General features: G+C 41.0%; 1 protein-coding gene and 1 long non-coding RNA gene across 4 annotated transcripts in view; one reads left to right on the top strand and one right to left on the bottom strand.

Moving 5' to 3' along the window:
• The window catches only part of LIMA1 (LIM domain and actin binding 1), a 92,518-nt gene extending 78,533 nt beyond the window's left edge, over positions 1–13,985 (top strand). For 2 of the 3 annotated variants that reach the window (XM_044941731.1, XM_044941733.1), the window contains 4 exons: positions 625–682; positions 2,233–2,345; positions 9,443–9,576; positions 11,643–13,985. In XM_044941731.1, the coding sequence (XP_044797666.1) occupies positions 625–682; positions 2,233–2,345; positions 9,443–9,576; positions 11,643–12,651 (1,314 nt within the window). In that variant the 3' untranslated portion in view covers positions 12,652–13,985. The remainder of the gene's footprint in view (positions 1–624; positions 683–2,232; positions 2,346–9,442; positions 9,577–11,642) is intronic. The other variant, XM_025284136.2, reaches the window with a different exon arrangement.
• On the bottom strand, positions 2,362–8,392 carry LOC123333300. Its single transcript, XR_006550595.1, has 2 exons — positions 8,255–8,392; positions 2,362–2,581 (listed from the first exon to the last, which is right to left on the bottom strand). It is a non-coding gene; the product is annotated as an uncharacterized LOC123333300 (long non-coding RNA).
• Positions 13,986–17,953: the final 3,968 nt, after the last annotated feature.

The raw sequence follows: 17,953 nt of genomic DNA, 5'->3' as shown, positions 1-17,953 counted from the left end.
CTACAGCTAAGATCTGCCATCTTGTTAAACACTACCGTCTTAAGACTGGAATTAAACAAGGGAAACTAACCTTGAAGATAATACCAAAGGGTTGTTATAGATCAATTTGTTTTATAGCTATCAGAAGGTCGTCTGTACTAGCAAGCTTTTTTCAGCAGAATGTTTGGTTGGGAAATAAGGAGTTAGGAAAATGAAAGAATAATAGTTCCTGTATGTAAAGACTTTATCTTGCCTTGGAGTGAGTTACTGTTATAGGAGTTGTGGTTTTTGGTGAGGAGCTTTGCCCTCCCTGATAGAAGGTTTTGTTTCGCACCCCACTTTCCCTCTTTTTTTTGACAGTAGAAAGATATATTTAGAAGTTCTTTTATAAAGGAAGATAATGCACACTTTTGGCAGTTGCTTGCAGTCTGTTATTCACGTAACTCTGTAATTGAGAGGCATGTTAATATCCTCATAAAAGACATTTTGCTGCCTCTTGTTTAAATGCTCAGCTGTTCTGGGGCACGTTATTTCCCCCCAGGCAGCTGGTGACTGACTGGAGTCAGCAGGTTTTTATGGCATTAACAGCAGTTTGCTCTTTTATTTTTAATGTGATTCTTAATCCCCCCGCCTTTTTTTTTGTAGGTTTCTGCATCTGAGAATAGCCTGGCAGCCCATTCCACCCTTGCTGAAGATGATTCCCGTAAGTGTTCGTTCTTAGGTCTGGAGGGTGAGGGTCTTGTTCTCTTGCCCCTGTTTGGTTGTGGGGCGGGGGGTGGCGGGGGGTGGGGTGGGGGTGGCGGCTTGTCCCCAGTTCTGTCAGCTCTGAGAATATGTAACATATTAAATCCAGTAATGCAGCTGATTAGATCTTTCACTTGGTTTTAAGGACTGGTGACTGGGTACCTTTCACACATCCCATGGCAAAGAGACATGTTAAATTCAATGAAATATGATTAACTTGAGGCAAACTGAATATTTTTTATGCTTCTCTCACTGAACTTACCCTGTCTTTTGTACCAAACCTTTTCAGGGTTAATGCTGTAAAAACTATAATTTTGAAGTTTCATTTTAATAGAAGTTTGGCCAAAAAGGACTTTATTCATTTACAGGGGATAAGAATTGGTATTTGAGTAACCTTTTAAAAATACCCTTTTCTTATTATATCTATATAAATATGTACTATAATCCGCCCTCTGGCTAAATCTTTCCTGTTGGTGCTGAATTTGATCACCTTTTCATCCTACTTTGGAATCATTTTGAGCCTCTTTTCCCAGACATAAATCTTTGTTTTTTAATTTACTGTGTCCACTTTTGATTCTGATGTTCAGTGTATTAGCTTTTTAATATATATAGATTTCTAGCTTTTCCTCAGGTTAATAACTCACTAAACATTGAAAACTCAGTGAAAAGCAGAAGTATTTGCTAAACAGATCTCTAGTAAACCCTGCTTTAAAATTTCAGAAAAACTCTTGCTGCTTGAATCCAAGAACATTCCATTTGCAATCATTTTGCTTGGACTAGAAATTTTTCTGAGTTTTGACTAGGTTTGCAAAACTTTTTTTTGAAAAGTAAGCCTTAATCTTTCAATACTTTGTTGACATAACTCTAGATTTTAGGGAATTCTTTTATGGTTCCTTAGTAACTGCGTGAATGACTTCTCTGTGCCTCTTCTGAGTTTTCCACACAATGAATATACTGGCAGGAAATTAACTTATGTAAGTGACACGTCAATGACTATGAAAAAAATTTTATGGAGCGTTTTCCCATAATCTTCATCCATGGATGTTTGCTGTAGGACTGACCAAGAAGATGGTATCAAATTATATACACACATATACATGAGCATGTGTTTTGAAATTTCTGCCCACATATTCCCCCATTTTACCAAATTCAGTTGGAACACCCCAGAAGGAGTTATTGGGAGGCTAACTGCCAAAAAGCCATCAAAGCCTACAAGCAGCCTTTAAAAATGACAAATGCTACAGGGCAGAAGTTTCCTTCTGTAGGGTGGTTTGGGTTCAGCTGCGTGTGGCAAAGGATGAGAAACCCTCTGCATTGACACCCCAATTTATGAGAGAATCTAACAGCATAGCTTTTAGTATTAGAATATTCTTCAATGGAAAAGCAGTGTTTTTCCTGATGTTGAAAGGACCTGTCGATAGTGGAGGTGCCTAAACTTGGCTTTGGGGAAGAACCTTTTCTGATACTTCTCTTGAGATACCATAAAATGTCTTCCTTCTGTAACTCAAGCAGGTAACTCCCAGGTCAAGAGTGAGGTCCAGCAGCCTGTGCATCCCAAGCCACTAAGTCCAGATGCCAGAGCCTCCAGCCTTTCTGAAAGTTCTCCTCCCAAAGCAGTGAAGGTATGATGGTGATTTCTCTTGGAGCCTGTAGACACTGGTTTACTAGTAAAGCTCATTGCACCTTTTATCATTGTGTTCGTTATAACCTGTTTTGGCTTTCTTGGGGACAAAAATGCCAAATAAAAGCACACTTGAACCAGTCACTTTTCTTGAAAATCTTGCCACGTTTTCTTAGGCATTTGAGCCAGGCATGATGAGGCTCATTAATATTTCTCTGTCTGGAATCTGGAAAGCTCCTGAAAGAAAACCCAAAGTGAAAGAAAATAACCTGATTTATTTTCTTGTTCAGTCCAAATTCTTAAATCTATGAATGAGTAAAAACCTATAAAATGAGCAATACAAAAAATCTGTTAAATTAAAATCAGCCCATTGGACGGGAACGTACAATGTTAGCTTAAAGATAGTGGCTCCCTGGTCTGAAGAACTTAACCATAACATGATTGGTAGTCAGTGCATTTAAAGAAAGAATGTGTACATTTCAGCAGGGTTTGGCCAGTCCATTTGCTCTACAAATGGGCATTCAAGTAACATTTACACTTGGCTATAATACTAGATATTAAGGAATATGTAAAATGTTTGTACCCTAGGAAAATTTTACTAGGCTACTCAATGTATGGTCTCCTTTTATTCACTAATTTTTAAAAGCAGTCTTTTCCCTTTCTATGAACGAGTAAATATTCCCATAAAAATAAACAAAGGTAAAAAAATATATATCCAGCCTCTCTTTTAGGCTGTTCACCTGACTTGTTTTAATTGAACGCTTTGCTAATGCCATGCTGATTTACCCACTTGCATTAATAACCAAACATACCTACACTTCTTTAGCGTCTTCCTCCTGTGGTGGTCTCTTAAGTAGGCAAGGTTTGTTTCAAAGGCTTTAACATTTGAGAAAAACTCAGTGGGTAGAATTAGTTTCAAGGTGATTTGTACTGCCTCAACTTCATGCATGCATCTGCCATGTTTCTGTCTCTCAACTGTGGGCATGATTGGTCTCTTGATGAAAGTTCTAGTGCACAGAAAGGATGAAGAGAGGAAGACAGAGGTGTGGGTTTGAAACAAAGGGAGGTAAGGAGAATCCAGGATTTCAAGGTTAGATTGAAAAAGAGGGAGGGGCAGGGGTGGGGGAAGACGGTAAACATAAGATTTTAAAGGAAGCAGAGACGTGAGGAGAGTAAGATTTATTGAAAGGAACAAGAAATGAAGAAAGTAACAAGAGAAAGCAAGTGAACTAGGAAGAAAGAACTGAGCTGCATGACGGGATCTGTGTGTCCTTAGTGTGACCCTATCTTCTGGCCTTGAAGCTCTGCTCATGCTGCCATCAGCACTTTTCTTTTTTCCAGTATCTGGAGTCCAACAAAGTAGCAAATGCCACAGGGTTAATTTCCTCTCCAGCAGCAATCCTGCCCAGATGTGAGTCCTTGGGTTGTGGTTCTGGACCAAGAACAGCAAAGCTGACTTGGCCATGGATTCCGTGTGCCTGAGGGACTAGGGGGATTCTGTAGCTGATCTAAGAACTAAAATCTGTTCTCAAGTGTGTCTGAATTCTCAGTCCAGTCTTGCTTCCCTCCCTCAGCTACAAGACCAGACCTCCTGGTCCTGCGTTGGACCTTTGAGACCCCTCCTTATTCATACTCCAGGATTTGATTTGATGAGTCATGTGCAAAGAGATGCACCTCACTAAGGTCTTCCTGGCACACCAGAGAGAGGAGATGGAGATAAAGCTCCCTCTGTACCACGCCTGCCTCTTTGGCTCTGGGCACTCAGCACTAGAATAAGTTTGTGCCAGACATAACTCCAGGTTTTGACTGGAGTACACTGGCCTGACTGCCTGTGTTTGCTTAAATGGTTATGGTGTACACAGAGCTCGGGGTTGTACCCAATCACATCTCCACTTTTATTTAAGGACTACTTTTTTTCTCTTCCTCAGAGTTTCCCTTTACATTCTGCAGGCAAGTATGTAGATACTTTAGCGTTTCCAGGAAAACCTGCTGACATAACTGGTCTCGTGGCTGTAGACCATGCAAGAGAGAAGTTTTTTCTCCACTGGGAAATTACATACAGCTAAGAATAAATGTGTTCACTCAGAATAGATTTTGGGTCCCCCACATCCTGGAAAACATGCTGCCTTGTAGTGCCTGTTATTGAAAATAGGACATCTAAGGCAAAGACTCAATCCATTTCAAATTTTAGCTTAATAAGGTAAAATAAAAAAACAAACAAACAAAAAAACACAGATGATATTAGTCTTTTAAAGTAAGGATTTTGTCTATTTTTGAACACTGGCCAGACAGTTCAGTTGATGAGACTTGGCAGTAAAGAAGTTTAAATAGTAGGTTCCCTTCTCAAAATAGGTGTTCTGGGTCTAGAGCTCAGTAGACCCTGTGAGAAGGATCAGACCTTTCAACTCAAGAGACCCAGAGGCCTCTTAAGCTTTATGTTCTCCTACTGAAAAGTTATTCCCTAAATGTTCCTGGAGGGAGGATAAGGAAGGAGATGTGACTGGCCCTAGGAACGTCTACTGGTCTGGGATAGCCCCGCCCCAGGACCCGAGGCTTGTCCTGCTGTTGGATGTGGAAAGAAAGCACAGCAGCCTGAATGAGAGGCTGTACCCTTTGTACCTTTCCCTTCCTTCATGGAGGTTTTATGCTGTTTTGCAAATCTATCAGAATTATGCTAGCAGGGCATCTAGATTCTTTTCTGACTACCTACATCGTTACTGCTTTCTCAGAGCACTAATGTTTCCTCTACATGTAGAGTAACCTATGTAAGGTGTATCTCCAAAATGTTTTCACAAAGAATTTCATAGAGAATGAGCAGAAGGGTTAAAGCCAGAGCCAGCCCAGACATTTACTGTATGGTGGGGGTTTCAGTTTAATTACTCAGGTATTTTACACAAATTGGAAGGAGGAAACAAAAGGCTTTTTATAGTGTTCTATCTGAGGCATGGAGGACTGACATTAGTACAGAATTTTCTTCTGATTTCACTATGTCTAAAGGCTAGTTAGCTTTACCACGTATGGCCAGCTGCTGCCCACACACAGACATATACCTAAACTGGGGCCTTCATTGAACTAAAAAATATATGTAAGACAAGAGAGCAAAAGAATGTAGATTAAGTCATAAAAATTTATTGGAAAAAATGCTTTAAGTAGATGCTGATCAACAGAAGGCCTGTAACATCCCTCAGATGGGAAAGACCTGACAGTGTTTAGGGACGTCAATTATTTATATATTACCTCATTCACTCCTGACTATCCCTGAGATATTATCTACATATTTTAATTTGAAACAAAGTGAAGACTTGTTCATTCAAAATGCTGTGGTGAAATCATTTTCAATTGGGTTAGCATCTGCTCTCTTCCCCAAAGGATTTCCTTTAGTTATGGAAATTTATTCCAGGACAATTTAGAAAATACTCTCTCGATTTGTTAGTCAAGAATTCTGAGTTTTAATTTTAATTCTGTTATTATTGACTGTGCAAGCTTTGATAAGGCACCTGATATTGTGGTGCTTTAGTGTGAAAAATGGTGAGGGAGGGAAGATGACAAAGCATCTTATGAACTGCAAAAAATATAAAGATTAAAAAATGTCTAACATTCTATTACTGGCAATGTTTCAAATGTGGCTGTGCCAAGTTCGAGCATGCCATGAAGGCATGGGCAGGATGTATGCCAGGCCTACCATAATGGTAGAGATTTTTGGGCACTGACTATGCTTCCTGTTGTCTGAATAGACACGGGGGCAATTACAGAAAAGTGGCTGAGAGCCCAGGACAGAGGAAATAAAGGGAAGGCACAGCCGCAGCCACTCTTACTTGGCATATTGCCATGTTGGGCTCCTCTTGTCTTTATAATACTTTAGGGGCTCTTGGGCAGCTGCCGCATAAACCTTAAATAATATTGAAAAGGGTGTATGTGAAAAAGGGATAAGAATAATGGGAATCTGGTAGGTCTGGCTAGTTAGAAGCTTGTGGTTAGTCAGATGTTTGAGCTAGCGATTTATTGATTTGATGTTAAGGAGAGGAATGCCTTTTCACTTGTGAGTGAAGGCTCTAATCAAGAGAGAGCAAATGTGGGTCAGATGTGGGAGGTAGGAAGACAGTGAAGAATTGTTCATGAGACACTCCTCGTGTGGGTAAAGGCTCGGAAAACTCTCTCTCCTGAGCTGGTACTCTGATCTAACCTCAGGTGGATATGAGTGAGCTGATATTACCACGATTAGCAGCATTACTTGGTAAAGAAAGAAAACGTGGTCTTCTTCTTGGATCTGAGTCTGTATCTGAGCTTCAGTTCAGCTGCAGTAAAAAGCACTCCAGGGCACACCGAATGCTTTGTATTCACTGAAGGTTCCTGTTTGTCTCTTCCAGCTTCTGCTTCCTGCTCCTGGTACCTAATTTCTGCTCCTGCCTTCCACTTTCCTCCTAATGTGAGCTCAACTTACAGCTTTCTATTCTGGGCTGCACCCTTCTACTGTATGTTTTTCCATGTGTGTGTGTAAAACAGACGTGTGCTCTGTAGGCATCCAATCCCCTTTAGCAGAATAATACCCATTTCCTCCTCTGCCATGGGAAAGTTCTGTGTCCTGCTCTGCCTTTACCAACCAGAATGAACACGTATTCTCCTAAGTGTTAAAAATACAGCATTCATCCTAGAGCTGAAAAAGATTTTCACTGATAAGTAAATACATTGGGCCTATTACTTTTACATTGTCTGAATTGTGATTTGTACAGGCTTTAATTGTATTATTATACCCAAATTTTATTCTGTCTTTTAATATTTCCTGCTTGCTAGGCAAGGACCTAGTCCTTTTAGAGAAACCTAATTAAATTATGCAAGGACATCTCCACTTAGGTCCTATCTAGTTAGAATTGTCGATATAAGAAAAAACAATTTGGGAATTTCCTAGCAGTCCAGTGGTTAGGATGCTGAGTTCTCTCTGCCGAAGGCCTGCATTCAATCCCTGTCTGGGAACCAAAATCCCACAAACCATGCGGCACAGCCAAAACAAAAGGAAAGAAAGAAAGAAAAACCAGTTCTACATCAAGATCCTACCATATAGCACTGGGAACTATGCTCAATATCCTGTAGTAAACCATAATGGAAAAAATATGAAAAGAATATACATATATAACTGAATCACTAAGCTGTATACCAGAAACTAACACAGCATTGTAAATCAACTACAATAAAATTAAAAAAAAAAGAAGGAAACATTTCTGAACTCCAAATAATGCCCTAATATCTGCCAACAGCATTCAATACAGTAACATTTGATCATATTTAAATTCCCCAGTTATGCTTGGTAAACCGAGTTGTAGCTGTGGTCTTTAAGTTTTTCTTTTTGACTCGAACCCTAGGAATGGAGAGCCTGCTGTTAACACTCAGCACACCCCCCCTCATTTTTAAATCCTTTGGTGCTATTTGGGAGTTTACCACCAATTTTATTAAACTCCCTTTTATGGATCTTAACCTTTACTCCTCTGCCCATTTTCTGCTCTCATTTCCTGTCGAAATCTGCTTGGCAACCATTCCTATTTTTGCTTTACCTCTTTGTGAATCATGTGGCAAGTAAGCCAGCAGTCTGAATTTTTTTATGGGTCTATTTTCAGACTTTTTAAATTAAAATTCTATCTTACCCTTAAGCTGTTTTATTTTAGGCTTACCTTAACCAGTCAGGCCTTGAGCTTTGGGACTAAGTTGTATTATTTGCCACCATCCTGGTCCTGGTGGCAAAGGGGCCACCAACCTGCCTGAGAGAGCTTCCAGACCACCTTAACCAAACTGCTCCTACCTTTACTATTAACAGTTGAGGTGTTTCTACTGGGACAAGTCAAGGATCACAGACAGCTAGAGACTTCTTACCCCCAGCCCTAGTGGCCATGTAACTACTTCTTATCGTGTAAGACTTACAGTTTTGGAGCTCTGGCGTTCATCAGCGCTAGAATACACTACGCAGTTTGTGTGTGTTCCGTCTCTCACTAGGGTCCGACTCTGCGACCGCATGGACTGTAGCCCACTAGGCTCCTCTGTCCATGGGATTTCCCAGGCAAGAATTCTATAGTGGGTTGCCACTTCCTTCTCCAGGGGATCTTCCCAACCCAGGGATCGAGCCCGCATCTCCTGCGTTGGCAAGTGGATTCTTTCCTACTGAGCCACCTGGGAAGCCCTTATGTAGTTTAGGATTAAGTTTACCAGCAGCAGCTGTGCTCACCCTGCCCATATTCCACACTACAAACAAACAGTTCATGAATTCCCTATTATGACTCCTCCCACCCTGCCCCAGAACATTAGTTTTATTCTCCTTTTGGTTTTTTAAAAAGATTATGGAACCTATAGTTTTATTGGGCTGTGCTTTTTTCTGTTGTTCTAATAAAATAGTTTGTGTCTCTTTTAAAATGTTCCATTTTATGTGTCCATTTTGCTTTATTTAAAAATATGTCTAGTGGATCGAGTAAGTCAAGATTATAAGCAGAAGGGACTGATAGTTGCTTTATCCAAGTATCTTTTCCAAATATATACAAAAAAGAAATGTCTATATGTATATAACTGAGTTTGCTATATGGCAGAGATTGGCACAACATTGTAAATAAAGTACACTTTTTTTAAGTAAATAAATTTTTAAAAACCAGTGCCTTTTCCTACTTCCCAAAGCCAAATGCTCTTTCTCTCCTTGAAAGTTACCCCCTTCAGAAACTGTTCTTTAACAAGTCTGTCCTGCTTCTATTTAGCACTTAAACAATTGTCTTTCTTCTGTGTGTGATGACATTTTCTCCTAATTTCCTGTCTGCAGAATCATCTTGTGTGTACTCGTGTGTGTGTGGTGGTTGGTCTAAGCCTTGCTCTGCAATCCGGCCCTAGATCCACTCATCCTCAGTGGCTGCTGCACTTAGAGCAGCCAGTCTGGATAAGGAATTCAGGAGAGCCTAAGGCTTTAAAGAGTCAACTGATAGAACTATAGCAGGCTTAGTGTTCCTCTGAGAATTGACAGACCAGGTGAGGGAGCCCACAGATAATAAAGTAAATCCCAGGGCCCACCTCAGCAGAGTACTAACTTCTCGCTGCCTTAGCTAGCTGAAGTTGTCCTTTACCTTTTCCTAGAAGTTTCAGGCACCTGCAAGAGAGACCTGCGTGGAATGTCAGAAAACAGTCTACTCGATGGAGCGTCTCTTGGCCAACCAGCAGGTGTTTCACATCAGCTGCTTCCGTTGTTCCTATTGCAACAGCAAGCTTAGGTAAGCCAGACCAAACTAGCCATCTCTGGAGGTGTGGTTGGACCTCCAGAGGGAGTCTTTGGTTTTTAGAACACTTGGAGTACTAAAATCTGTGGTGCTAATAGTATCTGCCGTTATAGAAGGGCTCAGAGAGCTGTCATAGTAGCTGTTCAGGTGATAATCGCTGATCTCAAGACTGCTGCTGCTGCTAAGTCACTTCAGTCATGTCCGACTCTGTGCGACGCCATAGACGGCAGCCCACCAGGCTCCCCCGTCCCTGGGATTCTCCAGGCAAGAACACTGGAGTGGGGTGCCATTGCCTACTCCAAAAGACAGACTACAGACTGGTAAATTTGGAAGATGAACATTTTAGGATTTCAGCTTCTCACCTACTTAGTACAGTTGAGAACCATGTATGTTTTGGCATGTGTTTAGAGATGTTTTTGAGGGACATATCCCAGAAAATTGACTCTGTTCTAGAGATTTACAATCATTGCTTTTTCTTTAACAAAGTTGGGAGGGTGATTAAAAAAAAATTGTGTGTGCTGTTGAGGATCTTTGAAGAAAGTGAAAAGTACCATTTAATTACAAGCATTTTATTATAGTAAATGATAATGGTGTTTAGAACTTCTTGGTACCTTGACATTAATTTACACGTTAGGACTAAAGCTTTAATCATGCAGGTTGCTGGTGACCTAATTTAGCAGAATGTTTTCCCTTGGTATCAAGAATCATACAGTTAAGAAATCTCAAGAGGATACTTGTTGAAGCCCTTCGGGTTATCCCAAGTACTGTATAAATGGCAAAAACAGCAAAAATAGTAGATCCTGAAGAACCCATATTTTTCTGTATATTGCTTCGTTTTCTGAGAAAATAATGATGTATCATTTCTTCTTAGTAACTCAAAGTATGGATATAAATGTGGCAAATTGTGGAAATATTCCATATGACCTCATTTTATTCATATTGGAGGAGGAAGTAACCAGGATGTCATTTCTTCTAGCCTTCCTTCCAGAGCAGGCATCCCTTCCACCATCCTGCTGAAAGATGTCCTGGCACCTGTGTGGCACTTCTGGGTGGGTTAATACCCCACTTCAGCTAGTTCTGGTGTTAGTGCTAGCTCGACAACTTTCCCTTCTGTTGAGCCAAAATGTGCGTCTGTAACTTCCACTGAGTGGTTCTTTTTCCACCCACTGTATTTTTTTCTCCAGAGCACATTCTTCTAAATTTTTGAATTTTTATGTTTCTCCTGTGGAAATGCTGTTGTTTTTCTACCCCTCCTATAAAATGTGTTACCCTTTGAGAGACACCAGATGTCCTAAAGGCCTGTCCAGCACTGACATTAGGGTAGACCAACTTCTGGCTGTTGCTTGCAGTTCTCCTGTTAACCGTAGCTTTCTTTTATTCAGTCACTGGCATCTAATGAGTGCCAGCCATTGGCAGAGCATTATACCCATTCCTGCTTTTAAATTCTAACACAAATGGGAAGCTAGGAGGAAAATGATTCAACTTTTTACAAAGGAATATCATTAAAAATAGTTACATGTTATAAATACTTAGGAAATAGGAGAATGATCAGAGTTAGGTGGAATTACCTAGGGAAGACTTCTTGGAAGTAATTTTTTTAACAGTTTTGACAGAGGGGAGTGAAATCACTTGAAAATGGGAGCATGCACCAAGTGGAAGAATGTCTTTTGAAGTTTCAGGCCTAGAAATGAGCATTTTTTAATAAGGATAATACAAACCAACATGTTTAAAAGGGGATGGAGCATCCTCGGTGACTGATGATGTGCTTTTTTAAAAAATTTATTTATTTGGCTGCACTGGGCCTTAGTTGCAGTGCATGAGGTCTTTAGTTGGGCATGTGAGATTTTGTTCCCTAACCAGGGATCGAACCTGAGCCCCCTGCCTTGGAGGGCAGAGTCTTAGCCATGGGACCACCAGGGAAGTCCCTGAAGTGCTTTTAAAGGTATTTTTCTCACTTTGCATCTTCTGGAAATACTGGAGTTGCCAGGTTTCAGGCTACTGGTATAAATAAGAGTATACAAATTTGTTAACTTTATGCTCTTTTTTTTTTTAAACAACAGTCTAGGAACATATGCCTCTTTACATGGGAGAATCTATTGCAAGCCTCACTTCAATCAACTCTTTAAATCTAAAGGTAACTATGATGAAGGCTTTGGACACAGACCACACAAGGATCTGTGGGCAAGCAAAAATGAAAACGAAGAGACATTGGAGAGACCAGTCCAGCTTCCAAGTGCAGTGGAGACCCTTCAGAGCCCAGGGGTAGAAAATGCCCCCATTGAGAAAGTGGGTGTGCTAACTGCGAGTATGGAAGCCAAGGCCTCCTGCCCGCTGGAGAAGGAAGACAAGCCAGCTGAAACCAAGAAGCTGAGGATCGCCTGGCCACCCCCCACTGAGCTTGGCAGTTCAGGAAGTGCCTTGGAAGAAGGGATCAAAGTATTGAAGCCTAAGTGGCCTCCTGAGGATGATATTAGCAAGCCTGAAGCTCCTGAGGATGTAGACCTGGATCTGAAGAAGCTAAGACGATCTTCTTCTCTGAAGGAGAGAAGCCGCCCGTTCACCGTAGCAGCTTCATTTCGAACCTCTTCGGTCAAGAGCCCAAAAGCTTTGTCCCCACCTATCAGGAAGGGCTGGAGCATGTCAGAGCAAAGCGAGGAGTATGGAGGAGGTGTAGCAGCAGAAAGGAAACACATGGAAAATGCCAACGCCTCTGAGAAGAATGAGAGTGTGGGGAAAACAACCTGGCCCAACAAGGGATCTAAAGGAGGGGAGGCTGGGCGGAGAAGCAAGGAAAGTCCTAGTTTTGGAATGGGAAGTGAAAATCTTATAGAGAATGGTGCAAACTTAGATGAAAGTGATAAAAACCTTCTCAAAAAGCAGTCTCCACTAGAACCCAAGGCAAAAACCTGGTCTAGCTATACAGACAACCCCTCTGCTAAAGAATTCACTACTCAAAATCAGAAATCCCAGGATGTGGGATTCTGGGAGGAAGAGGTAGTCGAAGAGCTGTCTGTAGAAGAACAGATAAAGAGAAATCGGTACTATGATGAGGATGAAGATGAAGAATAACAAATTGCAATGATGTTGGGCCTTACATTTATGTGGCAGTGAGCCACTGCGCTTATCAAAGTGATACACATAAACAGCTGTCTTAGCATGAACTGAAACTTATGTGGAAGTAACTTTGGAAGAGAGTTCCTGCTTCAAAAAAAAAAAACAAAAAACCCATACTGCAGCTTAAGTGAACCAATTCTAAACACTAGAGATAACATCACTTAAATCCTCTATTTTAGCAATGATGATATACACAACTGCTTTAAGGTCTTTTGGGGGTGGGAGTGTGTATGGCGGAGTGGGGGGTGGGGGGATATTCCAACTGATAAGGTCCGGATTTCACTGTATTCCCGAAATACAGTATGAAAATGGAGATGATTAGTAGTGCGCTGTTCCACTAAAACTTCAATTATGGAATGAGCAGAAGGGATTTAGGGGCCTAAACGTTCTAACTGAATGCACTTTAGTATAAAGGGCACAGTTTGCATATTTTTCCATGAATACCAATTTATTGTTTAGTATTCCTCTGCTAAGAGATTAAATATTTAGTCTTTTTTTTTTTAATTAGGTTAATTTTCTTACACTGATGTATATGGGGGATTTATCACTTACTCTGATATATATGGGGGTTTATTGCATCCTGCTTTCTAGACCACATCCTGAACTAGAGTGTTGAGATATAGCACAACCATCTTTTCAGAGTACCTTTTGAGCACCCTTGGTGCTTGGAGGAATTCACTGTGTCCCAAATAAGCTATGATATTTGCCAATGAGTATGACCACGCCCCAACTGATTGCTTTCTTCTCTGGTGGTCTCTGTGCTTCTCATAATTTACTGAAAGCTGCAATATTTTTATAAGATCTTTTATATTTGCCATGTTGCATATTAGAGCAAAGTGTTGAGTTTAAAGGAGGAATAACAGAAAAAAGAAAAGATGCCTTAAACCACTTGAGCTCAGACCCCCCAACCCCTGTAATTCTACTTCTGATATCCCCTTTCTGGGACACTAGTTTTTTAATACTTATAAGTTCTGAAATGTATAGATTTTTATGGCAGACAGTATTCCTAGGGTGCAATTAAACCAATTATAGGCCTTTTTTGAGAGATGATTTTCTAGTATAAAGGTTTTGGAACAATATAAACTTGAGTACTTTTTTTGTACTAAATTGATATTCCAAATTGTATTTTGAGGGGAGAGAGGTGTTTTAAGCTATAGGCTTTACTTTATACTGCATTTTTCGAGATTTAGCTCTGATATTTTTTAGAGATGTAAAAATATTCTGCTTTCTTACAGTCTTGCTTACTCTGAAACATTTTTATTCAATAAAGCTTTTAACTGACATTTGAACTTTCAGTGTTCCTTTTCCATTATTATTTTACATTGTTACTGTCTCTCAGGACCTACTTTTGCCTTAGCAGTTTGGGTAGAAAAGGTGATGGGTTTCAAGAGAAGTACTATGTATACCTCTCACCACTAGGTGGTGGTGTTGAGCTGGTCTTAGGCTTTCATTCTCCTAGAAGACAAATTTTTCTTCAAAATGGAAAGCAGTTTGGCAACAAAATTATTGTGTGCATTCAAAACGAGACGCTTGTTTTACCAATTCAAGATGCAGTGATGGCTTTCATTAATTAGTTAATTATTGTTCAGTTGCTAAGTAATGTCCAACTTCCAACCTCATGGATTGTAGCAGGCCAGGCTCCTCTGTCCTCCAGTATTTCCCAGACTTTGCTCAAATTCTTGTCTACTGAGTCAGTGATGTTATCTAACCATCTTATCCTTTGCCATCCCCTTCTCCTGTCCTCAATCTTTCCCAGAATCAGGGTCTTTTCCAATGTTTCAGCTCTTTGTATCAGGTGGCCAAAGTATTACAGCTTTAGCATCAGTCTTTCCAATGAATATTTAGTTGAGTTCCTTTAGGATCGACTGGTTTGATCTCCTTCCAGTCTCAAGGGTCTTCTCCAGCACCACAATTCGAAAGCATCAATTCTTCAGTGCTCAGCCTTCTTTAATGGTTCAACTCTCACATCTGTACATAATTACTGGAAAAACCATAACTTTAACTATATGGACCTTTGTCGGCAAAATGGTATCTCTGCTGTTTAATACACTGTCTAGGTTTGTCATAGCTTTCCTTCCAAAGAGCAGTTGTCTTTTAATTTCATGGCTGCGGTCACCATCCACAGTGATTTTGGAGCCCAAGGAAAGAAAATCTGTCACTGCTTCCACTTTTTCCCTTTCTGCTGCTAAGTCACTTCAGTCGTGTCCGACTCTGTGTGACCCCATCGACGGCAGCCCACCAGGCTCCCCCGTCCCTGGGATTCTCCAGGCAAGAACACTGGAGTGGGTTGCCATTTCCTTCTCCAATGCATGAAAAGTGAAAGTGAAGTCGCTCAGTCGTGTCCAACTCTTAGCGACCCCACGGACTGCAGCCTACCAGGCTCCTCCATCCATGGGATTTTCCATGGGACCGGATGCCATGATCTTAGCTTTTTGAATGTTAGGTTTCAAGCCAGGTTTTTCACTCTCCTCTTTCACCCTCATCAAGAAGCTCTTTAGTTCCTCTTCACTTTCTGCTATTAGAGTCATATTATATGCGTATTTGAGGTTGTTGCCATTTCCCCTGGCAAATTTGATTCCACCTTGTGATTCATCCAACCCAACATTTCTCATGATGTACTCTGCATTTAAGTTAAATAAGCAGGCTGACAATATCCATCCCTGTCATACTCCTTTCCCAATTTTGAACCAATTGTTCCACATCCATTTCTAACTGTTGCCTCTTGACCTGCATACAGGTTTCTCAGGAGGCAGTTAAGGTGGTCTGGTATTCCCATCTCTTTAAGAATTTTCTAGTTTGTTGTGATCCACAGTCAAAGCTGTAGTGTAGTCAATAATTCTATCTCCAAGGAAATCTACACTCCAATTTAAAAAGAAAAAAAACAAAAAACACCTTAATAAGGTAAAGTATGCTACTGCTAAGTCACTTCAGTCGTGTCCGACTCTGTGCGACCCCATAGACGGCAGCCCAACAGGCTCCCCCGTCCCTGGGATTCTCCAGGCAAGAATACTGGAGTGGGTTGCATTTCCTTCTCCAACGCATGAAAGTGAAAAGTGAAAGTGAAATCGCTCAGTCGTGTCCGACTCTTAGCGACCCCATGGACTGCAGCCTACTAGGCTCCTCTGTCCATGGGATTTTCCAGGCAAGAGTACTGGAGTGGGTTGCCATTGCCTTCTCCACGTAAAGTATACTTCACCTTATAATTATGCCTAAATGCTAAATGGAATCTTCAAATGCCTCTGCTGGACTTGAAATGGACTTGCTTTTTGCTCCAGGCAGAGGTATAGTTGCTAGTTTGATTTCCTTGTTTGCAGAGGCAACTGCCCTGAGTAGTAAGGTGCTTTTTTTTTTTTTTTTCCTTACTTTCTTTTTTAAATGGGAGTGTAGATTTCCTTGGAGATAAAAATGCTTTTTGAGTCATCTGTTAACATTTTCCAGGGTTGCTGTGTGTTCCAGTTTCTTGCCTGGTCATCAAAGTGGATGGCTGGATACTACTATCTGCTCTTAACTCTGCTCTTGACGCCACTACAGGCTGAAGTAATTTAGAAAGCCCTGAAAGCCCTGTTCAATGAACAGTTAATCCAGAAGTACCTACTGACTTTTACAAAATATCCAACCCTGGTTTGAGTTTAGCTACCTTTACTTCGTGACTCACTATTGCTCTAACCCATCCACATGGTACTCATTACATCTACTAACCTTATACAAAAAGTGAGGGCCTATGGTAGGCATTTAGAGGGTATCAGTTGAGTGTGTGCCTGCTCAGTTGTGTCCAACTCCTTGCAACGCTATGTACTGTAGCTCAGTAGGCTGCTCTATCCATGGAATTTTCCAGGCAAGAATACTGGAATGGGTTGCCATTTCTGCCTCCAGGGGATCTTCGCTACCCTGGGATTGAACTCGCATCTCCTATGTCTCCTGCATTGCAGGCAAATTCTTTACCACTGAGTTGAGTATGTCACCATATATAGGTATGTGAGGACTGCAATTATCCTGGGAAGAATTTTTCCTTGCCTTTCAAGGGCTAAGATAGATATAAGTATAGAGAGTGGAGACAAGAATTAGTTCCATTATCAATACAATAAAAGGATATTCTTATATCAAGAGAACGACCAGTTCAGTTCAGTTCAGTTGCTCAGTCATGTCCGACTCTTTGCGACCCCATGAATCGCAGCACGCCAGGCCTCCCTTTCCATCACCATCTCTCAGAGTTCACTCAAACTCATGTCTATCAAGTCGGTGATGCCATCCAGCCATCTCATTCTCTGTCGTCCCTTTTTCCTCCTGCCCACAATCCCTCCCAGCATCAGAGTCTTTTCCAGTGAGTCAACTCTTCGCATGAGGTGGCCAAAGTACTGGAATTTCAGCTTTAGCATCATTCCTTCCAAAGAATACCCAGGACTGATCTCCTTTAGGATGGATTTGTTGGATATCCTTGCAGTCCAAGGGACTCTCAAGAGTCTTCTCCAATACCACAGTTCAAAAGCATCAATTCTTTGGCGCTCAGCTTTCTTCACAGTCCAACTCTTACATCCATACATGACCACTGGAAAAACCATAGCCTTGACTAGATGGACCTTTGTTGGCAAAGTAATGTCTCTGCTTTTCAATATGCTATCTAGGTTGGTCATAACTTTTTTTTCCAAGGAGTAAGCGTCTTTTAATTTCATGGCTGCAATCACCATCTGCGGTGATTTTGGAGCCCAAAAAAATAAAGTCTGACACTATTTCCACTGTTTCCCCATCTATTTGCCATGAAGTGATGGGACCAGATGCCATGATCTTCGATTTCTGAATGTTGAGCTTTAAGCCAACTTTTTCACTCTCCTCTTTCACTTTCATCAAGAAGTTTTTTAGTTCCTCTTCACTTTCTGCCATAAGGGTGGTGTCATCTGCATATCTGAGGCTATTGATATTTCTCCTGGCAATCTTGATTTCAGCTTGTGCTTCTTCCAGCCCAGCGTTTCTCATGATGTACTCTGCATATAAGTTAAATAAGCAGGGTGACAATATACAGCCTTGACGTACTCCTTTTCCTATTTGGAACCAGTCTGTTGTTCCATGTCCAGTTCTGACTGTTGCTTCCTGACCTGCATATAGTTTTCTCAAGAGGCAGGTCAGGTGGTCTGGTATTCCCATCTCTTTCAGAATTTTCCACAGTTTATTGTGATCCACACAGTCAAAGCCTTTGGAATAGTCCAGATGATACTAAATATTCTTAGAAAACAAAAGCACCTACAGCCAAACAAAAAGCATT

Source organism: Bubalus bubalis, chromosome 4 (genome assembly GCF_019923935.1).
Source record: "Bubalus bubalis isolate 160015118507 breed Murrah chromosome 4, NDDB_SH_1, whole genome shotgun sequence".
NCBI lineage: Eukaryota > Metazoa > Chordata > Mammalia > Artiodactyla > Bovidae > Bubalus > Bubalus bubalis.
Note: the sequence above shows the minus strand (reverse complement) of the source record. Positions and strands in the feature narration are given on the sequence as shown.